We start from the raw sequence: 21780 nt of genomic DNA, 5'->3' as shown, positions 1-21780 counted from the left end.
TTCATCCTTTAAATGTCAGATTTATAAATATCTCATTGTACAGACAACAGACTTAAAATTAAATCTTTTACCATCATTTATTTTTTTGTTTGCGTGGTTAAAAATTTAGAGTGTGAATAATGTATCGAATAACACAGCGAAGTTGGCATTCAGCTGTTTGTAAGACTTGTCGGTATCCGCTAAAAATTCAATTTAGATACGACTGCTGTCAACTTCATACCACATTCGAGCATATTGTGAGTCCATGCATTATGTATAGGAGCACCCAATAAACTACTGGTCTTATAAAAGGTACAGAATCCAACTTGTATTATTATATTTCAATATGATCTTCCTTGACACTTGTTGACTCTTTAAAGAACAATTCTCAGAAGGAAATTGTTCTTCATACCAGAATCCACTTTTCACCCTTCTTATAATTTATTCCTACGACACTACCGTCCGAAAATTTCACTTTTACTAAGGGATGGATCGGGAAAAAATTATTTCTTTTATGTTTTAAATGCAAGAAAATATCAATTTTCAACTTCAGAATATTTTAATGATGTTTCGAGGCAATTCGGTTTTATATAACAAAAGTTAGAAAAACAAATGACTTGTTGACAATTAAAACTCATTGCCAAGATAATGATGTTTCCAGAGAGCTCTTAACGAAGATTGTCTATCCGTAATTTTTTTCTTCCTTTCCTTTAAATCTCTTCGGAGGAAAGAAAAACCTGGCGTGTTGTTCCAACCTTTAGAAAGGGATTTGCATATAAAGATTAGAAAAAGCAAGAAATTGAAAGACACCCTGCAACGTTTGAGTGTTGTTTGAGAGAAGAAAGAAAATTAGTTCATCCGTTGACAATTTCAGCAATAAGATGGCAAGAAAAAACAATTAAAATTCAAATAAAAACTGAATGCAAATTACAAAGGCGAAAGTTTGTTAATTGGGAAAAACGCAACCATTGTAAAATCTCTTAAGAGGTATAATGAAGTTTTGCTTTTATATAAAATTCAAGAAAAATTGCTAAAAATAGAAAAAATTAATAATATAAACAATCGACTCGGTCGGCAGATACGCTGTCTGGTTATAGATAAATTAATATTGCAAAAAGTGAAGAATAAAAGAATTTTAATGCTAAGATGTAAAGTTTTATAAAAGCTTAAATTAATTAAGAATTTATCATTTTGAATTTTGTTATAAATTCTTTTGAAATAATTGAACAAAGTAGAATTTCCTTAATTTGTTTTTTTTAATTCCATTTGTTTAATTATGTATTATAGCTAGTGGTATATGAATTGAAATCTGACCCTTTGCTATTTTACTTATTAAGGTCAGTACAGAACTTGGAGATCTGCAGAATATAAATCAATATATTAAGTTGATTGCTGTAGAATATAAGGCAAAGGATGTACAGTACATAAAACATTAAGAATATGAAATATTTAGTTGAAATCAGACTTGCTGTGGATCTGATTTCAATGTTTGAAAGAAATATTTCGATTGTCGCAATTCGATTAGCGATGAAAGAAAGTTGGCCGTTTCCGAATAAATGACTAGGTCCTGAATTTTTGGAGGGAGGGGAAAAAAGTATTTTCAAAAGAAAAATGAAATTTTTGACGTTGGAAATGAATTATTTATGTTTGCATAAAAGTTACAGAAATTTGAATTTAAATTAGCTTTCCACGCGAAGTCCAGCCAGCAACCTACAATGCAAAATATAAAGTAAACACAAAATATTGAAATTGCATAGAAATATGTTTTAAGTCTTATAAATATTTATGGAAAAAAATTGCCATCTATGTAGCTATGCGCGTGTTTGTGTAAGCTTGTATCTATTTACATTGCACGAGTAATTGCATGCAATAGAAATTGAAACGTGTTCGTTCTTGTCAATTAATTAATGGCGCGACACGACACGAAGAACTTCACTTTTCTTCTCTGTCTTATCTGTATATTGCATGCCATAAACAATACTATTGCATTAATGCATAATGTATAAATCCATACACAAATACGATTAGATTTTAGATCGAATCTTTAGTACGAATGCAGGAAACTTTATGGGTAATGTGTTTTTATCTTTTATTTGCGTTTTAACAAGGGATATTAAAACTAAAACATTTTTATTTTCATAATATACCTTACTCGGTTCGATTTCTTTAGAAAAAAAAATTATCCGTAGTGGCTTGCAGAAAAAAATGAAGTTTTGTGCTTCACCTATTCACAATACATAATAATAAAAAGAAGCTTGAAATTCATCATAATCTTTCTTCTTTAAATTTATTCGGTGGTTGTTATTTTTATTCTTTCGACCGCAGTTCAATTTCTCGCTTTCTTCTCCTTCTTCGGCATTCTTTCTTTTATTTTATTTTATTCCGACGTTTGAAGCTTCTATCTCTTCATCCTCCATTCCATTTGCAAAATTTCTGATTTTTTCTTCGTATTTTATAATTGGGAAATTATTTCTGCCTTAATTATTTCGGATTATTTTTTCATATCTACATTTTTCTACTGCATTGATTTAATTGTATTATCCTTATTTTCGTTAATTTATTGCAATTTATTTTCGAAAAATATTTAAATAAATATTCATTATTCTAATAAAAATTTCTATTAAAAAATAAAATGAATGTATGATTTATGAGGATATTTTGAACCAGTTTCAACCAGTTCCGAAGCATATTGAAGTGACAGAATTGTTGAAGTAGTTTATATCAATAAAATTTTTCTTTCGAGACGAATTTTGTTGACACGAAAGGTCTTGGTATATATTCTATATCACTTATATTTAAAAAAATAAGCCGATAAATGCTATAAAAAATCATTTGGTACCAAGAAACAAATATTAATCAGTCTGTCTGTCGATTTTCCTTTAATTAATTTACTTTAATAATTCAAAAATTCCGTTTAAAATCATTTTAGAGCCATCTTGAAGTGGCAGAATGTCCGAAAATTACATCAATAAAAATTTTTCTGGCTTAGAATTTGTTGACAAGAAAGGTCGCTGTATATATATATATATTTTTTTTTTCTAACACAAATAGAAGGTATATTTAAAAAAAAATAAAAATATTTTAATACAAAAAAATTAAAATTAAATTAACAAAGAATGTTTTAAAAATAATTAAATTAATTAATTATTTTTAATAAATTTTAAAATATTTTTTGAAAGTATGTGTTCTTTAGATAATTAAAATAGTTCCTCGGGTTATTAATGATTAATTAAAGCAATAAAGAACACTTTCGACTAAATTATTTACGCAGCTAATCAATTTTTTTTTTCCACTCTTAAATAAGAGCGCCATTTTTTCCCCTGTAGTACAAGAGTTTTTTTCATAATTAATAAAAGATATTTTTACCACGTTATTTTTCTTACACAACTTAATAAAAAAATGTATATACTTATATGTACTGTACATACACGCGTTATTAACTTAGAAAATTGTAATCTGTTGCTTATTATACGCATTTAATTATTATTAGGAGGAGTAGGAGTGATTAACAGTTTCGTTTTGATAATGCTCGCCTTTTCCTTTAGAAAAATACCATAAATAAATAAAAAAATATGTATAAAACTGTCTCTAAGCGTATCGAAGCTTGACTTCTTATATTAAAAATGGAGAAGTTTTTCGTTTGCAAAGGAGAGGAAAAAAATTTAATCAGAGTAAGGTGATGCTAATCCCGAACTCAGATGCTAACAATTTGCATTAAATCACGAGAGTAATGCGCAAACTAAAAGAAAAAAAAATAAATAAATAAAATAAAATTTTGATTAAATCGATTCTGGTATTTTAAGATTTTCTTCCTTTAAAACATATTTTACAAAAGCTAATTTTAAAATAATTATTTACAAGTAGTTGTATACTTCGATAGAAGATGGCGCCAGACTGACAGGAACAGAAAATTTAGCATAATTATTTTTAACGGGAAATATTTAAATTATCGCATTTAAAAACTTATAATTTTGATTTTCCTTAATTAATTTATACACAACCCCACTTGAATAGTAAAATAATAATAATAATAAACTTGAAACATAAAAAAAACGCACAGACTCGAGCCCAGATAAACAATTCCATTCTTTAAAAAATATATTTAATTATATTTTAATATTGGCAAGAAAAATTTCAGAAATTATTTCTAAAATCCCATCTCGAGAGCGAATTTTTTAAATACAACAGATAAGTAATTAACTAAAGAAAAAAAAAAAGATATATCGCAGCCTTGATTTATAACGGAGAACATGGCGCAATAAAAAGATAAATTTTGAATGTTTAGCTATAAAGATAATGTTTGGGATTAAACAAGTGCATTCTACTTTATAACTGTCGCAATAGAGAGTCATAAAGGGAGTTGGAATAAACAGACACATTCAAAAAAGAGTCGCTATCTGCAGCCATTGTTGCCACTGCATTCTATCGGACCCGAGAGTCTGATAGAAACGCCTTTGTTGCACTCAGAAAATCGGAGGTAGTTTCCATCTTTTCAAATAGAAATCGTCCAAACCATTATCTCTCCGGTAACATCCAGATAATCCTTGATTTATTTTGAAGAGAAAATGATATCTGAACGACAAAGATCTATCCGATAGTTTAGTAAAAATTCTATTTATGTGACACCTTACAATGGATAATATATTCAAATGGCTCCACTAAATTAAAATAGTGTTAAACTCAATTATTATTAAAAGTAAAATTAAGCTGTAATATTAATTAATCATTTATTTATTTTGTTAGCAAAAATACAAATAATTTGTGAGAAATCAAATGTGTATTATTGAGACGTCGTCACAATGTCGTACTACAAATTTTAATCATATTTTAATTTTTTAAAATCACGTGATTTCCGGTCCAGGCCGAAAGTTTGTATGTCGTTAATCGGGGGTCTCTGGTCCTAAGCTGGATAAAAATCGATTTTCATCTGTATAACTCCATTTTCAAGATTAACGAAGGACAGACGGACGGACATAGGTCTGCAATTTGAAAATTGCGGCCCAAAAATCTCAATGGATTTACCGAATTATTGGTATGAAAATATATTTATTTTCATACCAATAATTCGGTATATGAGGGACATTATTATTAAAATTTGAATTTTTTTACTTTTCAGCTGTTATATATAACAGAGGAAAAGTATGGCGAAAGTATCTTGTGGAATCAAAAAATAACCCCCCCCCAAGATTTTTACATTTTTGGACTTGGGATACCTTGAAACGTCGAGATATGCAAAACCAATTCGGAGATTTTTTCTCTATGCACGGATGTTAGTGTGGGCGTGTGTGGCACGATTTTGTTCACCCTCTTTGAAGCTTAATAGCTCCTGTTATATTTGTCGAAAAATTCCGAAATTTTGCAGGGAGATTTGTTTATTAGTGGAATTAATGCTATGAAATTTTGGTGGTTAAAGGCGGAGGGGATAGGAAAATAATCGGGGTCGTGTGTATCTCGAGTAGGGTCGGACCTAACGACGATTTTACCCGTTATTAGCATTTACAATTGTTTGTAAAATTCGTCCCTACCCTCAAAATTAAGGTTTTTGCCATTCTATAATATTTAAAAATATAAAAAGTTTCAAATACTCCTTGCTTCTTTTTGCTTCTTTTGTGCTTATTGTAATAGAAAAAAACCCAGCAACGAGTTACTTAACTTTCCCGGCAACATTTAAAACTGCGTCTGTAGCGCCATCTGTTATGATATTTTATTATTAAAAACTTTTTATATTTTTAATTATTATAAAATGGCAAAAAGCTTAATTTTGAAGGAAGGAGTGGGTTTTCAAAGAAATTGTAAATGATAATAACGAGTAAAATTGTCATTAAGTCCAACCCTACTCGAGATACGACACACGACTCCCTTTATCTCCTCACCCTCCTCGACCTTTAACCAGCAAAATTTAATAACATCAATCCCCCTAATACACAACCTCCCTATAAAATTTTAGAAATTTTCAACAAAAAGCAAGGAAGTTATTAAGCTTCAAAGAGAGTGAACAAAATTGTGACACACACACCCACACTAACATCCATGCATACAGTAAAATCCTTGAATTTTTGTTTGTTCGTTTTTCCCCCTTTCTTTTTTTGTATTTCTCGACGTTTCAAGGTGTCTTAAGTCCAAAAATGTAAAAATCTTGGAGTTATTTTTTGACTGATCGCCATACCTTTCCTCTGTTATATATAACAGAGGAAAGTAAAAATATGCTTTCTTTGATAGAATTATCAATCGAGAGCAATTTTAACAATCTACAAACAGAAATTCGTCGTTTTTTTCTTATTATTTACTAATATATTCGATGTTGTAACCTATAGTTTGATCAAGAAACACGATCTTTCATTAAAAAAGAATTTATCTTCAATTAATAAAACATAAACAAGTATCTTGTTTCAGATGTCTTTTGAACCTCACTTCTTCTCTAAATGTAAACAAATGATTACTAAATTATACTTTTACGCTTAAGTTTAAGCTTTAAAATTAAATGCAATTTTTTTATTCTTATACAATTTATGTGGGCCCTTATATACTACTTTCAATTTGTTGTTTATCCCCGAATTAAAAAAAGTACTCTCCCGTATATCTCAAAGGAGACTCGACAGGCCCTTAAATAAGATCTTAAGAAACATATTTTATATCAACATTACGCATTAATTACGAAGGGGTGGTTCAAAATGTTTATAACACTGTATGACATGCACGTAGATGATATCGCCATCTGTTGGCAACGTGTTAACTTATTAATAAATTCTATCTTAATAAAATTTATTTACTTCGTTTCGTTTTACTGAATATGATTAACAGAAGAACAAATTTTTAGTGTAATTAAATCTAACAAAGTAAAGTCATTCATATTAATAAAGTATTCGAGATAACTCACAAAGTTAACTTAATTTAAAAGCAATAGAAAAGTTGAATTGCACGACAGTCAATAAGACTATTACTTTCTTTTTATTTATTTTAATTTACGTGAAATGTAATTAAATTCTACATTAACGCCTTCGCATCTCCATAACTGAACACGTTTTCCTCCAAGAAATCAATCAGGAAAAGACGAAAAGTGAATAAAAAACAATATTTTTGGATTCGTTTTTAAAAATCCTTTAAAAAATCGTATGAAATTTTGTAATATAAGCGATGAAAAATTGTTAATAAATTAATTATCATTATAAAGTCTTATACATTACCATAGGCCCCGCAGATGGGAGCAAACAGGGCACTTCCCACCTCTAGAATCGAGTAAAATATTCCAGAAATTGGGCGCTTTGTCTGTCTTAAAAAAACCCAAAAGTTAAATAATTAAATAAAAATTTATTGATATAATTGTCTGCAAACTTTGCCCCCTAAGAAATTTTTTGCAGCCACCCTGCACAATGCAAAAATATCGATAATTCGAGTAATAGAAACTTTGCACAAGACCCCAAATATACCTTAATATCTTTCATTAAATAAAATCTAATATAATCATAGAAATATATTTTAAAAAACTGACAATTATTTTACAATTACACGCTTTAAACGTTTTCAAAATGTATTTAATTAATTTTTAATTATATTCAATTAAAAACTTTACATCAACAATAATTTCGTAATTCATATTTTCGGAATTAAGTTACTCCAGACACGATTCTTGATAGATTCTTTTAATTATCATAACATAAATATTTAGAAATGTACATTTATATTATTTGTGCTTTATCATAAATGTACTTGTTTCATTTTATATAATTAATTATATTATACATAATAATATACAATATGTTAATCAGAGCCGTCTTAATATCATTATAGACCCCTAGGCAAAGCCGATTGTACAGGCAGGCCCCTGGCCCTGCCTACAAAAATTAGTGTTAAATTCTGATCAGTGCATAAATTAACGTAAACACTGATGGCACTAATATTAATTTGTATGCTAATGCATACAGTAAACCCTCGATTTAACGAACTAATTGGGAGGAAAAGGGTGCTCGCTATTGCCGAGAATCCGTTAAATCGAGTGTGTATCAAGTTAAAATGTTCAAAGTCTCATTGTTCCAACCTTTTAGCAATTTCTATTTGTAATTTTTATACGTTAAATCGAGGATTTACCGTAATAATATACATTTTACTTCTCTTGGTGCATTTTTAAATTTATAAACATTAATCCTCACCGCAAAATCTTTCAATAAAGGTTTTCTTGTCTTCTACTTTTATATGCATTTTTATATAATTTCTTTTTCGAAGTATCCTCTGAAGTTACTAGGAAAATCAATAACAACTCGAAACTTTGAATCATAAATTCAACATAAATGTTTGTTAATCGCATTCTGTAAAAAGACATTGGTTAATGTTGCGTTAATAATGATAAATCGAATGTTCCTCCGCTTCAATTTTTAAGAGGATATTAGAATTTTTCCATCTCGAAAAATGACTTAGTATCAATAATTTTATTATTATTGTTATTATTTGCCTTTTTACTTCCGAACAATCTTAGTGTCTTATCATAGACAGATATTTTTAGACTTGGATAACAAGCATATTTATTTATTATTTATTAATTAATTAATTAAAAAATAAATAAAATACTTAATTATTATTCATCTACAAATCTGCATTTTAGGATACAGCAACAAGGAATAAAATAAGAAGTAATGATAAGTGAATGAATGCATCCATCCTGTTTCCTTTTCCTCTTACAATTTATTTTTTCCTATAATTTTCTTAAGTTTATTTTTATTCTAAGAAAATTAAAATTAATGAATAACTCATTAAATCTAAGTTTATTTTATAAAATTGCAGAAATGCATTAAATATTAACGTAAAAAACATATATTATTATAGAGAACAGAATGACGTTTGCATAGGCTATAAAATATAATCTACATATGAAAATTTCTTAATTTACTTAAGAAATTCTAAATTTGTTGACGTCAACTTATAATTCGAGGAATTAAAATAAATAGTTGCACTTTTAAAAATTATAAGGTCATCGCTTTATCTATGCAGAGGAAGAAATCACATGACGACAGTATAAACAGTTTATGAGAGAAATTCTATCCAGATTTCGTGTGGCACTGGTGAGATGCGATACATTTGGATTATCTTCATACTCCGCCTTTTGTTTACGTTAGCAGGTTTGTATGTACTTTACGTACATAAATTAATTTGCTTAACGAGTTTCTGAAGTTTACTTATTTAATTTCAATTTCCAATATATTAAAAAGAAGATGAAGAATGTGGGCCTCCACCTGATTTGAATCACGCTTCTGCAGTAACTGATGAGGATAATTTTCCACCGGGTACAGAAGTCAAGTATAAGTGCAATTTCGGTTATTATTTTGTGAGTATCAAAAGAAAAGCAACCTGTGAACAAGATGGAGGAAAAGGATTACATTGGAATACTGAAGGCATAGAATGCAGACGTTAGTGAGAATATGAGTATTCTCGTATTTCTTAAATACTTTTAAAAATTAATTAGATTAATTTAAAATAAGTACTATAATATTTAATAAGAGTGCAATTAAAATTATTTATAGAATATATTTAATAAATTGAAAAATATCAAGAAAAGAGTTGCCTAACTTTCCCGCCGAAAAAACACTAAGACGGCAGGAAATTAAAATTGTCTGTTGCGCCATGTATTACGAGATTTTGTTAAAAAATAACTTTTATATTATTAATTATTATAAAAGCTTAAATTTGAGAGTAGAAATGAGTTTAAAAAAACTGTAAATGCCAATAACGTATAAAGTCTTCATTAAGTCCGACTCCACTCGAGATATGACACACGACTCCTCTATCCCCCCCTCGATCTTTAAGCACAAAAATGTAATAGAATCAACGCCCCTTACACACAAACTACCGTACCAAATTTCGTTTCTTCATCATTAAAAACTTACTTGGATATTTCTGAATCTTTAGAATTATTTATTATATTTAGAGAAGTATAGAAACGAATGAACTATAAAATTTCCTTTTGGCATCTGGAGTTGGGGTTCTGTTGCATGAAACGCTTGTTGTTGTTACAAGCTTTACAAGTTGCAAATTACAAGCAAAATGTGCTGAATAAACAGTTTTGTAACAAGTTACAATCTATTAGTCTGATTGCATAACGTTACTTATGTCGCGTTTACATTATGTAAGTTCTATTTGCACAACTACTTGCTTTCAAGTATTTTTCAGACACGTTGTAGATGTTTACACGTTTCAACTTGAAACAGTACAAGTTAGTAGTATCTTAGATGTACAAGCTTTTGGTTATGTTTTAAAACTTGGCTATATCTGGAATTTTCATACGAGTATCATCTGCTTAAGCAATGTATTGCTTGAAAAATTGCATACCATATTACAGAAATTGAAAAAGAAAAAGAGTGTGGGTACGGAACTGGATTAATCGAAGGCAATGTTTGGGAGCATTAAATACTTTTCTAAGTAAATTGTCAATACTTGTAACATTCCATAAACATTCGAAATTTTCGTCAGACCACTTACTTGCTGCCATTATGAATATATATTAACTACTAGTTTCTACTGCTTGGAATATTGTTTACATGTTATGTGATACGCTTTTTGTCTAGTCTTGTGCTCAATTATACGGGCGCTAAGGTAGCTTTTCTCTAAAAAGAAAAGCCACCTTAGCGCCCGTATAATTGTTTACATGTTGCAACCGGAGTTGCACAACTTCTGTCAAGCAAGAAAAATAGACAGTTGCTCTATTTTACGATACTTTTGCTTGCACAACCGCTTGAGTAAGTACTTGCAGAGCTGTTTATACTATACAAGTATTGAAAGCAAATAATTTACTTGTGCAAGCAAAACTTACATAATGTAAACGCGGCATTATAATCAGTAAGAAGCTGCAGGTTCTTGCTACCAGCTACAAATATTAAAAGTCCCGTAGCTTGTAACTTCTAATTTTTATGCAACTGGTTCTATCAGCTGAAGTGCTCACACCAACCACTAATCATTTTCTAGTTAATCTCTCCTGTTCCTAATACTCTTGCTACTAATAGTTATATACTACAGATCATTATATATTATTGATTTTATAAAAATTCTCAGATAACATGTTTTAAAAGCATTCGGAACTGAACACTTATTATGTAGAATATCTCCGTACAAAATAAAAAAATGAACACGAAACACGAATGGAACGATTCTTCATTTCATGTCAAAGCGTGGCATGTTTTATGTTAGGTCTGCGTGTTATTCAAATGTGATTGTGCAGTCATGGAATACCGTATTGAACAAAGCAGCCTAAATTTTTAAATCAGTCGAATTTCTTGGTTTAAAAAACATCTAAAATACTATATTGTCTGAAAAATAAAAATCGCGAAGACAGATGCTTGCGGTTTAAAATCGAAGGCAGATCGATTCTATCGCAATTCGCGCAGGAAATATCGCTATTTAAAGTAATATCAGGTGGAAATCGCTTAGAGTCAACAAATGAATAATATTCCGCGAATTTTTTATTCATTAATGCGCTGAGTAGTCGCTACGGGAAGTGTGGTTTTCACTGACCAAAATGAGCCGACTGGTTACATGAAAATGGCTGATGTAATAATAATGCTATTTCTGCTATATTTCTACGCATTTGTTCGATGTTGTTAGAAGAAAAGCCATTAAGTACGACGATGTTTATTGGAAAACGAGGAAATGATAATTTATTTACTTCTCCTGAAAAGATATTTTCGCATGGAGGCATCCATCTTGCAAGAGGTAGTCTAGAGATGCTGTCAGTGCGCTGAAAGCGCAGGTTAACCGCTTACCTGTAGGAAATTAATTCGTATCATTTAATTAGCCTTAGTATAGGCCGATAATTCGGCAGTTCGTTTGGCTTTAATTAATAATCGGGTTTGCGGAGTTGTTGTTTATATACTTTTACAATCTGCACAACTCGATGTAATAAAGTTACTGGAGTTACTGGGCATGGTGAGAAATTAAGACAGCATCGGAGCAATTATGCTGTCTTAATTTATATAAGCCTATTACATAGTATTGTACAGGTTCCGACAAGTAAAGAATTTTCAGAGCCTTGCAAGAAATACATGTTGGAACAGATCATTGGCATTCTATGGCACGCCATAACAAGCAAAAATAATAATAAGCAAGCTTAAAATTAATAAATACAAATGTGTTCAAACAATTCATGAGTTAACTATACTTTCTATTAGCAAAATTTTCTCGACTTAACACAAAATAAGGAAAAATTAAATTTTTAAGAAATTTGCGCGATTTCCTGGGAAATTAAAATGGCTAAAAGTAACCAAGACTCCGAGATCCTGGTAGACAAATGCTACAGCTGAATTTATTATTACAGGGAATGAGCCCAAAAAGGTTCCTAACATATAATATAGGGGGTTTATTTAAATATTACGTCATCAATTTTAAGTCCTTTTTGACTATCTACCTATCACATTTTGTCACTAAAATTAAACATTCCCCATGCCGACGTCACGCTTGATCTGCCACTCCGATATTGAAATCAAACATTTATGTAAAAGGGAAGTGTTTCTCTCGATGATATCATTATTATTCGGTGTTATCAAAATCATAAATTCCAAAATACCCGCTGATCGCTTTATAACTCATCGTTACAATATGCTATTAAAAAAATTTTATTGAAGCATGTCTCAGTGATGTGCCCCAGCAAAAATATGCAACTAATAACATAAATCTCTTAAAATTCGTACATATATTCACATAAGCTATAGCCAGATAACTCGAACCCGGGTTCCGTCCAGGATATGCGGGGGTTTTTCACCATCAGGTCTCCTCTCATAATGAGTCTGATCAAACCTACGATAGAATGGCCCTCTTGGTATTAACAGATAGAAATGAGTAAAAATAAATTTAAACGAATTACATCCAAGAAATATAAATTTCTGGATGCATTGGCTATTAAATATAGGTATTTTACAATTAGATTCGATTTTTCTGTTTCTTTCCTCCCCGTGGACACTAACAAGGCACTCGGGGCGGGAAGGAAAACAGCCATACCCGCCGAATTATCCGGGGCCAAAGAAGTATGGCGATATTGCGATGGCAATACCAAAAATATTGGCTACAAAAACTTTATTTCTAAGTAAGTTTTAAATGCCAAAAGAACTTTTCATTCCGACCGGATATGTCAGGCTTCGTCCCTCACCATCCGGCCGCCTCATTGTGGGCCTGGCCCAATCCATAATGAGCTTGCTAAAAGAGGCTCTCTTAGCGGAAAGAGTTAAATAAATAAATGAATAAGGCTACAGGTTACCTCTACCTATCCCAAGTCTAGAATAAAAATGTTATTGTTTAATTCAGTGATTCTCAAAGTGGAGGTCGTGAAAAATATCGGGGGTCGCTGAAAAATTCATGCCAGATCAATTTTTTTCAAATATTTTATAAATTTACTATGGATTCATGTTTAGAAATAATATAAATAAAAAATATATAAAATAATTTTTACTTAAATAAATTGCACATATAAATAATAAAAATAATATAAATATTTAAATACGAGCCTAACCCCCTCCCTCCGGCGGCCGGATGGCCGAGCGGTCAAGGTTAGCAGCCTGCCGCCCTGGGGGACCCGGGATCGATTCCGGACGGGTCGAAAAATCCCCAGGAATTTTTCGGGGGGTGGTCCGTCAGGATATGTCGGTCCCCGTCCCTCACCACCCGGCCGCCCCATTGTGGGCCTGGCCGAACTCATAATGGGTTTGCTATAAGAGGCCCTCTTAGTGCCCACTGGGCGGAAAGAGTTACAAAAAAAAAAAAAAAAAAAAAACCCCTCCCTCCGGGATGTTTTTCGACACATACTCATTCTTCTGGGGTCCTTTGAAATTTTTAAGTGAAGAAGGGGGGTCGCGGTCCAAAAAGTTTGAGAAACACTGGTTTAATTAAACATATTACTGTATTATTATTATTTATTTTTTTTTTGTTATATCTAAGCTGCTTTTGCACGTGTTCATGCAGAATATTTTAATGGTAAATGTCTTATTTTAAACTTCTGTTTTCCCCGATAAATAAAAATGTGCATTTTTTACTTTTTTTAAAAGCCAGAATACAGTAAAAACAAAAAAAGTGATGCCCAGTACTAAGTGACAAAGGCGCGAGCGGATAACATTATAACCGCCTTGGCCATCAAGCTGTTATTAGAATAGTTATAACACGAGAAAACTTGCTTGTTGAAAACATTTTGAAAAGTTCTTTATCATCTTTTTTCAAATAAATAATTAAGCAATTTTTTTTCATTCTTTCTGTCCTATGAGCCATATAGGGTCTTTTTCCTGACAGTCGTGGGTTCAGCCGAGCCTATAACAGAGAAAGACAACCCAACATATTCGTGAGAAACCATCCATAAAAAATTCCTAGGGTTCGCGATCAAAATCGGTTGACCCTGGACTCGAAACCTGTATCCCTTTATAAGTAGTACGCTTGACGTCTTTACCACCTTGGCCACAAGGCCGTCAACTTTTTATTTTTATTTTTTTCAAATCTTTTTGCAATTTGGACACTAAGAGGGCCACTTTTTAGAAAACCGATTATGGTTTGGCCATGCCCGCAACGGGGCGGCTGGGTGGGAGGGACGGAGCCGGACAGATTGAACGGACCACCCATAAATTCCTGGGGTATTTCGACCTGTCTGCATTCGCCAGACAGGCCCCAATTAAAAATAATTTGTATGTATTTATGTGCGAAATTATACTCCAACTTACGCGGTTATCGCTCGATCCCACCTATGGCGTAAGTTCGGGGTATTACTGTACTTTAGAAGTTAATCTAGTATCAAAAACGTTCGATTCAGCACGACACAGTCCGACTAGAACTCTTTCGGATAACGACGCTCTACTGTATGGTTGAAAAATAAACAGAAATATCAATCGGAAGATTAAAATATAACAGTGCGCCGAGATGTAAGTGTAATTTTTTAAAAATCTTTTGAATTATTTAGCGTAGGTGGACAAATTTTACATAATTTTTTAACGTTATCTTCCAATCCATCTTCCTTTCCACCCAAAAGCAGCCCAAATCACGCCTTGGACATGCTTGGAATAAACTTGTTAACTTGCTCTTCTTTTCGGATGGCTCGAATGAGTATAAATGGTCCCAATGGTCCATTTTGAAACAGAATAGCGAGGTTGAGGCCGAAGTTTTAAATGCGAAAACGTGTACGTCGGACGTTCGGCGCCGCTTTCCCGTAAGCCTAGAAGTTTGACAGTGGTGTTTGGAAAGTCGGTGGAATCGTGCTCGACATTCCAAACGCCATTGTCAAACTTCTAGGCTTACATGAAAGCGGCGCCGAACGTCCGACGTACACGTTTTCGCATTTAAAACTTCGGCCTCAACCTCGTTAATATGGTTTGCAGTAATATTTCTATTACTTTCAACTCGTCAAATCATTCTTTTGTCAAGGATAGAGAGTGAAGATGGCCTTCCACTTTGTTTCCTACTGTGATAGCCTTCAGAATTTTCTAACATCCTAAGGACCATCATATGGTAGCAGATATTTCACTTATTTACTTGCCATTTGAATGTAAATCATCAATTTGACCTTTTTTCAAAGTCAGTTAGCACCTTTAGTTCGAGGCATAGTTAAAAATGTGCTCGAAGTTTAAGCTGCAATTACACTTTGCTTTTTAAGTAAAGAAAAATGCAGTATCCCTTACCTTCGGCATTATGCATTAAAAATTTGTATATTCTTACTATAGTAATCTATTTGTACGTGTCGGGTGTATAATTTTACACCACCGTGAAATGACTGTTTTGGCATAATTTATGTTTGGGTTAATCGATCGGGATGGTATTTACTGTGTGTCGTTAGAATGTAATGTTAAAAAGTTACGTAAAATTTTTTCCCATCTATTTAAATAATTGAAGAGATTTTTTTAAAAATTACACTGATGTATAATTGAGCACTGCACTGTATATTATGCCCGTTCGAGGGTACGAGTCCGTTTAACGACCCGAGTAAAGCGAGATCGCGGTCTCCGTAGTTAGGTATTGTAGGTGTATTTTATACGATTATGCTTGTGTATTGATATAAATTTACATTAAATTTTTATAATTAAATATATAACACACCACTCTGATTATGTATATATATAGCCGTATCTTGTGGAGAACCCGAATTGATAGAAAATGGGCAAGTTTTGGGAAGTCGATACACTTATCCAAATTCGGTGGAGTATGCGTGTAACGTTGGATATAAATTGAAAGGTATTAATGTGCGTTTCTGTGGAACGGATGGTGAATGGAGCGGTCGTAAACCTTCTTGCACAAGTAAGATTTTGAAAGAGTATGGCATTGAGAATTAATTAAGATTATGAAATTAAGATAATCGTGAATATTTTATACATTTTACAAATCGTACTTTTTAATATTTTAGTCGTCACTTGTCCGAAGCCAGAAGAAATAGAAAATGGCACTGTCAGTTATAGTTCTACGGTATATAACTCAATAGCCACTTACAATTGTTATGATGGACTTCATATAGAAGGTAACAACACTGTAAAATGTGATGCTGAAGGAAATTGGAAAGGAATTCTCCCCAAATGCAAAGGTTTAATTAATTTGAATTTATATTAAAACAATTATTTACTCTTAACTAGAATAATGATCATATAATTTACAGTACTACAGGATTTGATTTTTTAAATTATTTGAGAAGTACAGTAACTTGATTAAATAATCACTTTCTATTCAATCTTGACATTAAAGCTAGATTTTTTTAAAAATATTCAACATAATAGATTAAAAGTTATACAGTTTTAGTCATTTATATCAGAAATCAGAGAGATACAGGGTTGTAAAAATCGCCCTCACAGACTCTGCAACATACAAGGGCCCCAGAAAATGTTTGGAGCCCACAACTAGAAGAAATTATTAAGTTGGTAAGAAAGCATACGAGATTTAACATGGAAACTTCGGTAAAGAATACTGTATTTTATTTTGTATGTTTTATTACAGTAGCAAATCTTAATCTAAAATTATTTTATAGATAGACAACATGTATTTTCATGTAGCTAACTAAATATGGTTATTTCCCTTATTATACATCATCACATTCACAGTTTGTATTTTTGAAGAACTGCTTTGTTTATCCATTACAAATCTGAATAGCTAAAGCACTTATTTTTTTAAGAGAAAAAAAGAATAGAATTTTGCTGTGTCTGATATTTGATTTATAGGATATCTTACATCGTACATTTGTAAAGTGAATGACTCAAAATTAAATGTCAAAATACAGATTAAACAATGTAAATGAATGTTTATTCTAAACATTAAGGAAAAAGAAAATTTTACAAATCACCCATTTAGGCTTGGGCATTTGCAGATGGAAGCAAATGGGGTACTTGCCCCTCCCTGGAATAAAGTAAAAAATTCCTCAAATTATAATCATATAATATTAATATATGTACTGTACCTTTCACCTTCAACCATGTGATGCTTTGTCTGTCTTGAAAAAACTCCATAAAATTAAATGAAAATTTATAAATGTAATTGTCTTCAAGCTCCCCCTCAAATTTTATGCAGATGTCCTTACATGTGTGTATAAAGATGATTCTATTATTACCATCTTGCCATTATGTGCACTGTCATTACTATTGAGATCAATGTTTCTGGACCACAAAAAAAATAATCATACTAAACTTTTCTAAAACTGCTAAATTACATGAAAATTGTTATACGATCACAATGATAACTTTTTAAGTATTTTAAAATCCATTTGACACAAAAATATTTAAGTGGCTGTTTAATTTGTTTATATTTACTAGGTCAAAAACATGATTGCTAATGGAAACATTGAGTAATGCAGTTATCATTGCAAGTGTTCAATACAGATAATTATTGTTTCTTTCTTCTCTATTAAAACTCTTGAACTTTTATGACTAGAGAATGATTGGATGCTGTCATTTTCCAGGATTGTTGTGGTCAACGGGACTGTGCAAATGGGGCACTGTATGTGCAACACTAGTGTCACCAGCCTAGAGCAGGGGTTCCCAACTTGTGTTCTATGGAACCTTAAGGTTCTGCTAATAAAAATTTGGGATTCCACAATAAAATCTGTTGAGTCTAGTTATGTATGAATGTGCCAATGCAGATTTGGGATGCAAAGTGTAATTGTTATAGTCTTGGATCAGTATGACCATATGAGGACTCCATCCAAGACTATACACAGTGCTAAAGTTATTTATAGCTTTATAAACATTGGGAACCAATTTATCAGTAATAAAACAAACTGAAATCATGATATAATGTTTGACAAGGTAATGGAAACCATAAAAACAGTAAGACATAAACTAAAGCTAGAAAATCATTCAAAAAATCATAACCTTAAAAAGGACCCGACATAAATAAAAATACAATCGTTAAATCTGATATATATTGAAAGCAAAATGGTCTGTACACCACTGCATACAAATAACAAATTTAAAAATTTTAAACAACTTTTAAACAGTTTTTAAAAACATTGTGTTAATTTTCAATTGATTTGATTTCAATTTTAATTAATTAATTCTGATTTTACTTTTAATTGTAGTTTATTTTTGGTTTCAATTTTAAAGTGGCTATCTAGTATGTTTTAATTCATTATCCATTTCCCATAGAATTTATTTCGTGTGTGTGTGTTTACTAATTTTGTGGAATATGTATTTTGTGTGTTATAGGTGTTTAGTACAGCTGTCTATGATGTATATGATTGTTTTCTTTGGATTCATGCCGTAAATGATTTGCAATTGTGCCCCATATACAACCCTTCCAAGTTTTTTGACTTGTGTGACATCTAGTTAATCTGTTTAAATTATTTTGAATTTCTTGCCTCCTCTCTTTAAGAAAATTTGATTTTGCGATGTGACATGAGTATATGAGTCTTTTTCGTATTTAAATAAAACTTAAAAATCAATTTTTTATATAACGTAAAATAACATAGCTAATTACATAATTGATTTTACACAAAGTTTTTCATTTTTTTGTAAGTGGATAAAGTATTTTTTAATAAAATAATTTATATAATTGTGTACAAAATGAGCTTAAATAGACTTGGTGGAATATTACACAATAGAAAGGGGAAATGCAGAGACCTTAATAGGTCAGGGAATAATATCATAATTGATCAGAGAATCACAGATGGAATTACCTGTATGAACCCTGTCTCAAATGATAATGTTCAAGTGCATGTTGCACAATATGTGGCCACATTGTTCAGTTGCTGGGGCTGGAAAATTCTCTACCATCCACCTTATTCCCTGGACTTAAGCCTTGTGACTTTGACTTGATTCCTAAAATGAAGGAAGGTGGTTCAGAACTATTCCAGATATTCTTCAGGCTCTCTAATGAGACTCTCTTCAGACTGCTCTAATCAGGCAATCAACCAAACAGGCTCTGCTGAAGGCATCTTGCAACTTCCACATCGCTGGCAACAGGTCTTACACATTGAAAGACAGTAAAAATCTGAAACATGTATGTTTTTTGTACAGATTGTAATTTCAGAGTTGCCACTATTAAAACTCCAACCCTCATAATTTTGTTACTGGTGGGGTATAGCACAGTAAGTCTTCTCTTAATATATTTTTATTATAATAAAATAATATTGTTGAGGAAAAATATAAATACAGTTGTAATCATTTGCAGTTATTGTTGTTGGAGTTTTTTTTATAAACAGTAAAATTTATTCTATGAGGAGGAAATAAATGTTGGAAGTTACAAACATGATCCAGTTGGAATAATATTAACTGAATTATGTCTTGTTTTATTTGATTTAGCACCTGTAGTAGAACTGGTTTCATTATATGTCATTTTGCTTAATATTTCAGATACCAAGAACATATTGGCAGTGTTAAATGAAGACTTTCCATAGTTTTTTGTGTAGGTTTTGGTGTATTATTTTTGTCCCTTCGCTATATTGATATAATAGTCAGTCTGTGTTAAAAGATTGCAATCTGTTGTGATGTGCTGTATAGTTTTGTACATGATCTGGCATTTTCTAAAAATCTTTATTTGTAACTGTTGTCTTTTAAAATGTGTTTTCTGTAGTTTCTTGTATTTATGATCTGGTCTTCTATGGTAATCATGAACCTTTCTGTCTCTTCAAAGAGGCATCCCTGAGCCAGCTAGCAGTTTGATGCAGTTTTATTAATATAATCCTGGCAGCGATAGATAAGATGTCTACCATAAAATGTCTTCCAGGCCAAAGACTGCTTCATGATATCTGTGTCTTTCGTGTAGATCTACTGTGTTACATCCAGGACAGTGTTGTGTAAGTTTAATAATGTTTTATTTTTGTCTGAAAGCGTAACAGTTTTAGGTAATTGTTATTTATTTTTTTGTAAAATATACACTAGCAAAATCTGTATTTGTTTATAGTGTGGCTAAATGCCATTTGTGTAATATATAGTTATATTTTATTTTAACTTAGAATATATTTATCCTTCTCTTTCCTATTCATATTATCTTTACTTCCTGGAACCCTTCCCTGACCGGTGCTTAACGGCTTAACAATAGGTGACCCCATTATGGACAATAGGACTGTACGCAGCCCTCAGGGGTAGAACCAAGACAAAGAGTCACTTTTGAGTCAGAGCTGAAGGAGGAAAGACGAGAACGAGAAAGCTCCCGAATACGTCTTCGAGACCACGTGGGTGAAGACAAAGAGAACTTTATGTGTAGTGAAAGTGTTGACTGTTTTTTTTTCTCGTGATTAAGAAGAGATTCGTCATCTACACCGTTATATGTACCGTTATGTGCACCTCATTGCATTAGCACCAAAATAGTTGGGTACCCATTCCTTTTTTTTTCTTCTCCTATCAGTTATTTTATTGTCATAAATTCTTCTATCATTCTTCATTAGTTGTAATTAATTATAAGTTTAGAATTAAGGTCTATATACGTTTGTAATCGCCCTTTGTAAAATAATTATCTATGTATCGGAATAGTCGTCACGAGACCTGAGGCTTATATCATTATATTTTTGTCGGGTTCCGTACTAATACTACCTGTGTTGGAGATAGAGATATTATAGCTGGCATCCCACAACCCTTCCTGTATCTATATACGCGAATAAAAGATCCTGTTGTAAATATTTATACCAGTTTCTTTGTGTACCACATTCGCGATCTTCACAATGGCGTCCGCGACAGGATGCCAGTATTAATGGTCCAATTCGACTGTGAACTTATCTCTATCCTGACGGTGATTTATTCGGTCAGTAGCCCGATCTGTGACTTTGTATTATTTTTTGCTATTGTAAAAAGGTCTGTGGTATTATGGCGACCAACTGTCCTGTCGAGACAACTACATCAAACAATATGACCACATCCAATCCTCCTCTTGTGGTTACTGGGTTTCTGGGGATGATCCCCACGTTCTCGAACTCCCAGAATGACTCCGTTAACATCCAACAATTCTTTCAGACAGTGGAAAACATATCACGTCTGGCCGAGTGGAACGACGACGTTAAGATAGCTGTCCTCCAGGCAAAACTGAAAGGGGAACCCCTAAATACATTTTTTTGCCTCCTCGAACAATACCCAGGTTCATTTAACGATATTAAACGCGATCTTGTAAAATGTTTCGAAAGGAAGGCCCCTAAAGAAAGGAATGTAATCGATCAAATTATGAGCATTAGACAAGGTGTTAACGAGTCAGTTACGGACTATGTAATTCGCGTTAAAACGTTGTTCTCCAGGACAATTAAAGTAAATAACAATATGGCGACTTTGAGGGACAATGTTATCTTGGAAAGATTCGTGAAAGGACTGAGTAATCGAATCAAACCCAATGTTTTGAGGCGCAATCCTAAAACATTAGAGGAAGCGTTTGACTTCGCAGAAAACGAGGAGCAGA

At 31.9% G+C, this 21780-nt stretch overlaps 1 protein-coding gene across 3 annotated transcripts in view; it reads left to right on the top strand.

The window, feature by feature from the left end:
• Nucleotides 1-8845: 8845 nt before the first annotated feature.
• The window catches only part of LOC136990201 (sushi, von Willebrand factor type A, EGF and pentraxin domain-containing protein 1-like), a 104831-nt gene continuing 91896 nt past the window's right edge, over nucleotides 8846-21780 (top strand). Inside the window, exons 1-4 of one of the 3 annotated variants that reach the window (XM_067288573.1) lie at nucleotides 8846-9089; nucleotides 9180-9377; nucleotides 16045-16218; nucleotides 16325-16498. In XM_067288573.1, the coding sequence (XP_067144674.1) occupies nucleotides 9038-9089; nucleotides 9180-9377; nucleotides 16045-16218; nucleotides 16325-16498 (598 nt within the window). In that variant the 5' untranslated portion in view covers nucleotides 8846-9037. The remainder of the gene's footprint in view (nucleotides 9090-9179; nucleotides 9378-16044; nucleotides 16219-16324; nucleotides 16499-21780) is intronic. The other 2 variants (XM_067288572.1, XM_067288571.1) reach the window with 2 other exon arrangements.

Source organism: Centruroides vittatus, unplaced genomic scaffold (assembly GCF_030686945.1).
Source record: "Centruroides vittatus isolate TY-2023 unplaced genomic scaffold, ASM3068694v2 scaffold_861, whole genome shotgun sequence".
In the NCBI taxonomy this organism is placed as follows: Eukaryota; Metazoa; Arthropoda; class Arachnida; order Scorpiones; family Buthidae; genus Centruroides; species Centruroides vittatus.
Note: the sequence above shows the minus strand (reverse complement) of the source record. Positions and strands in the feature narration are given on the sequence as shown.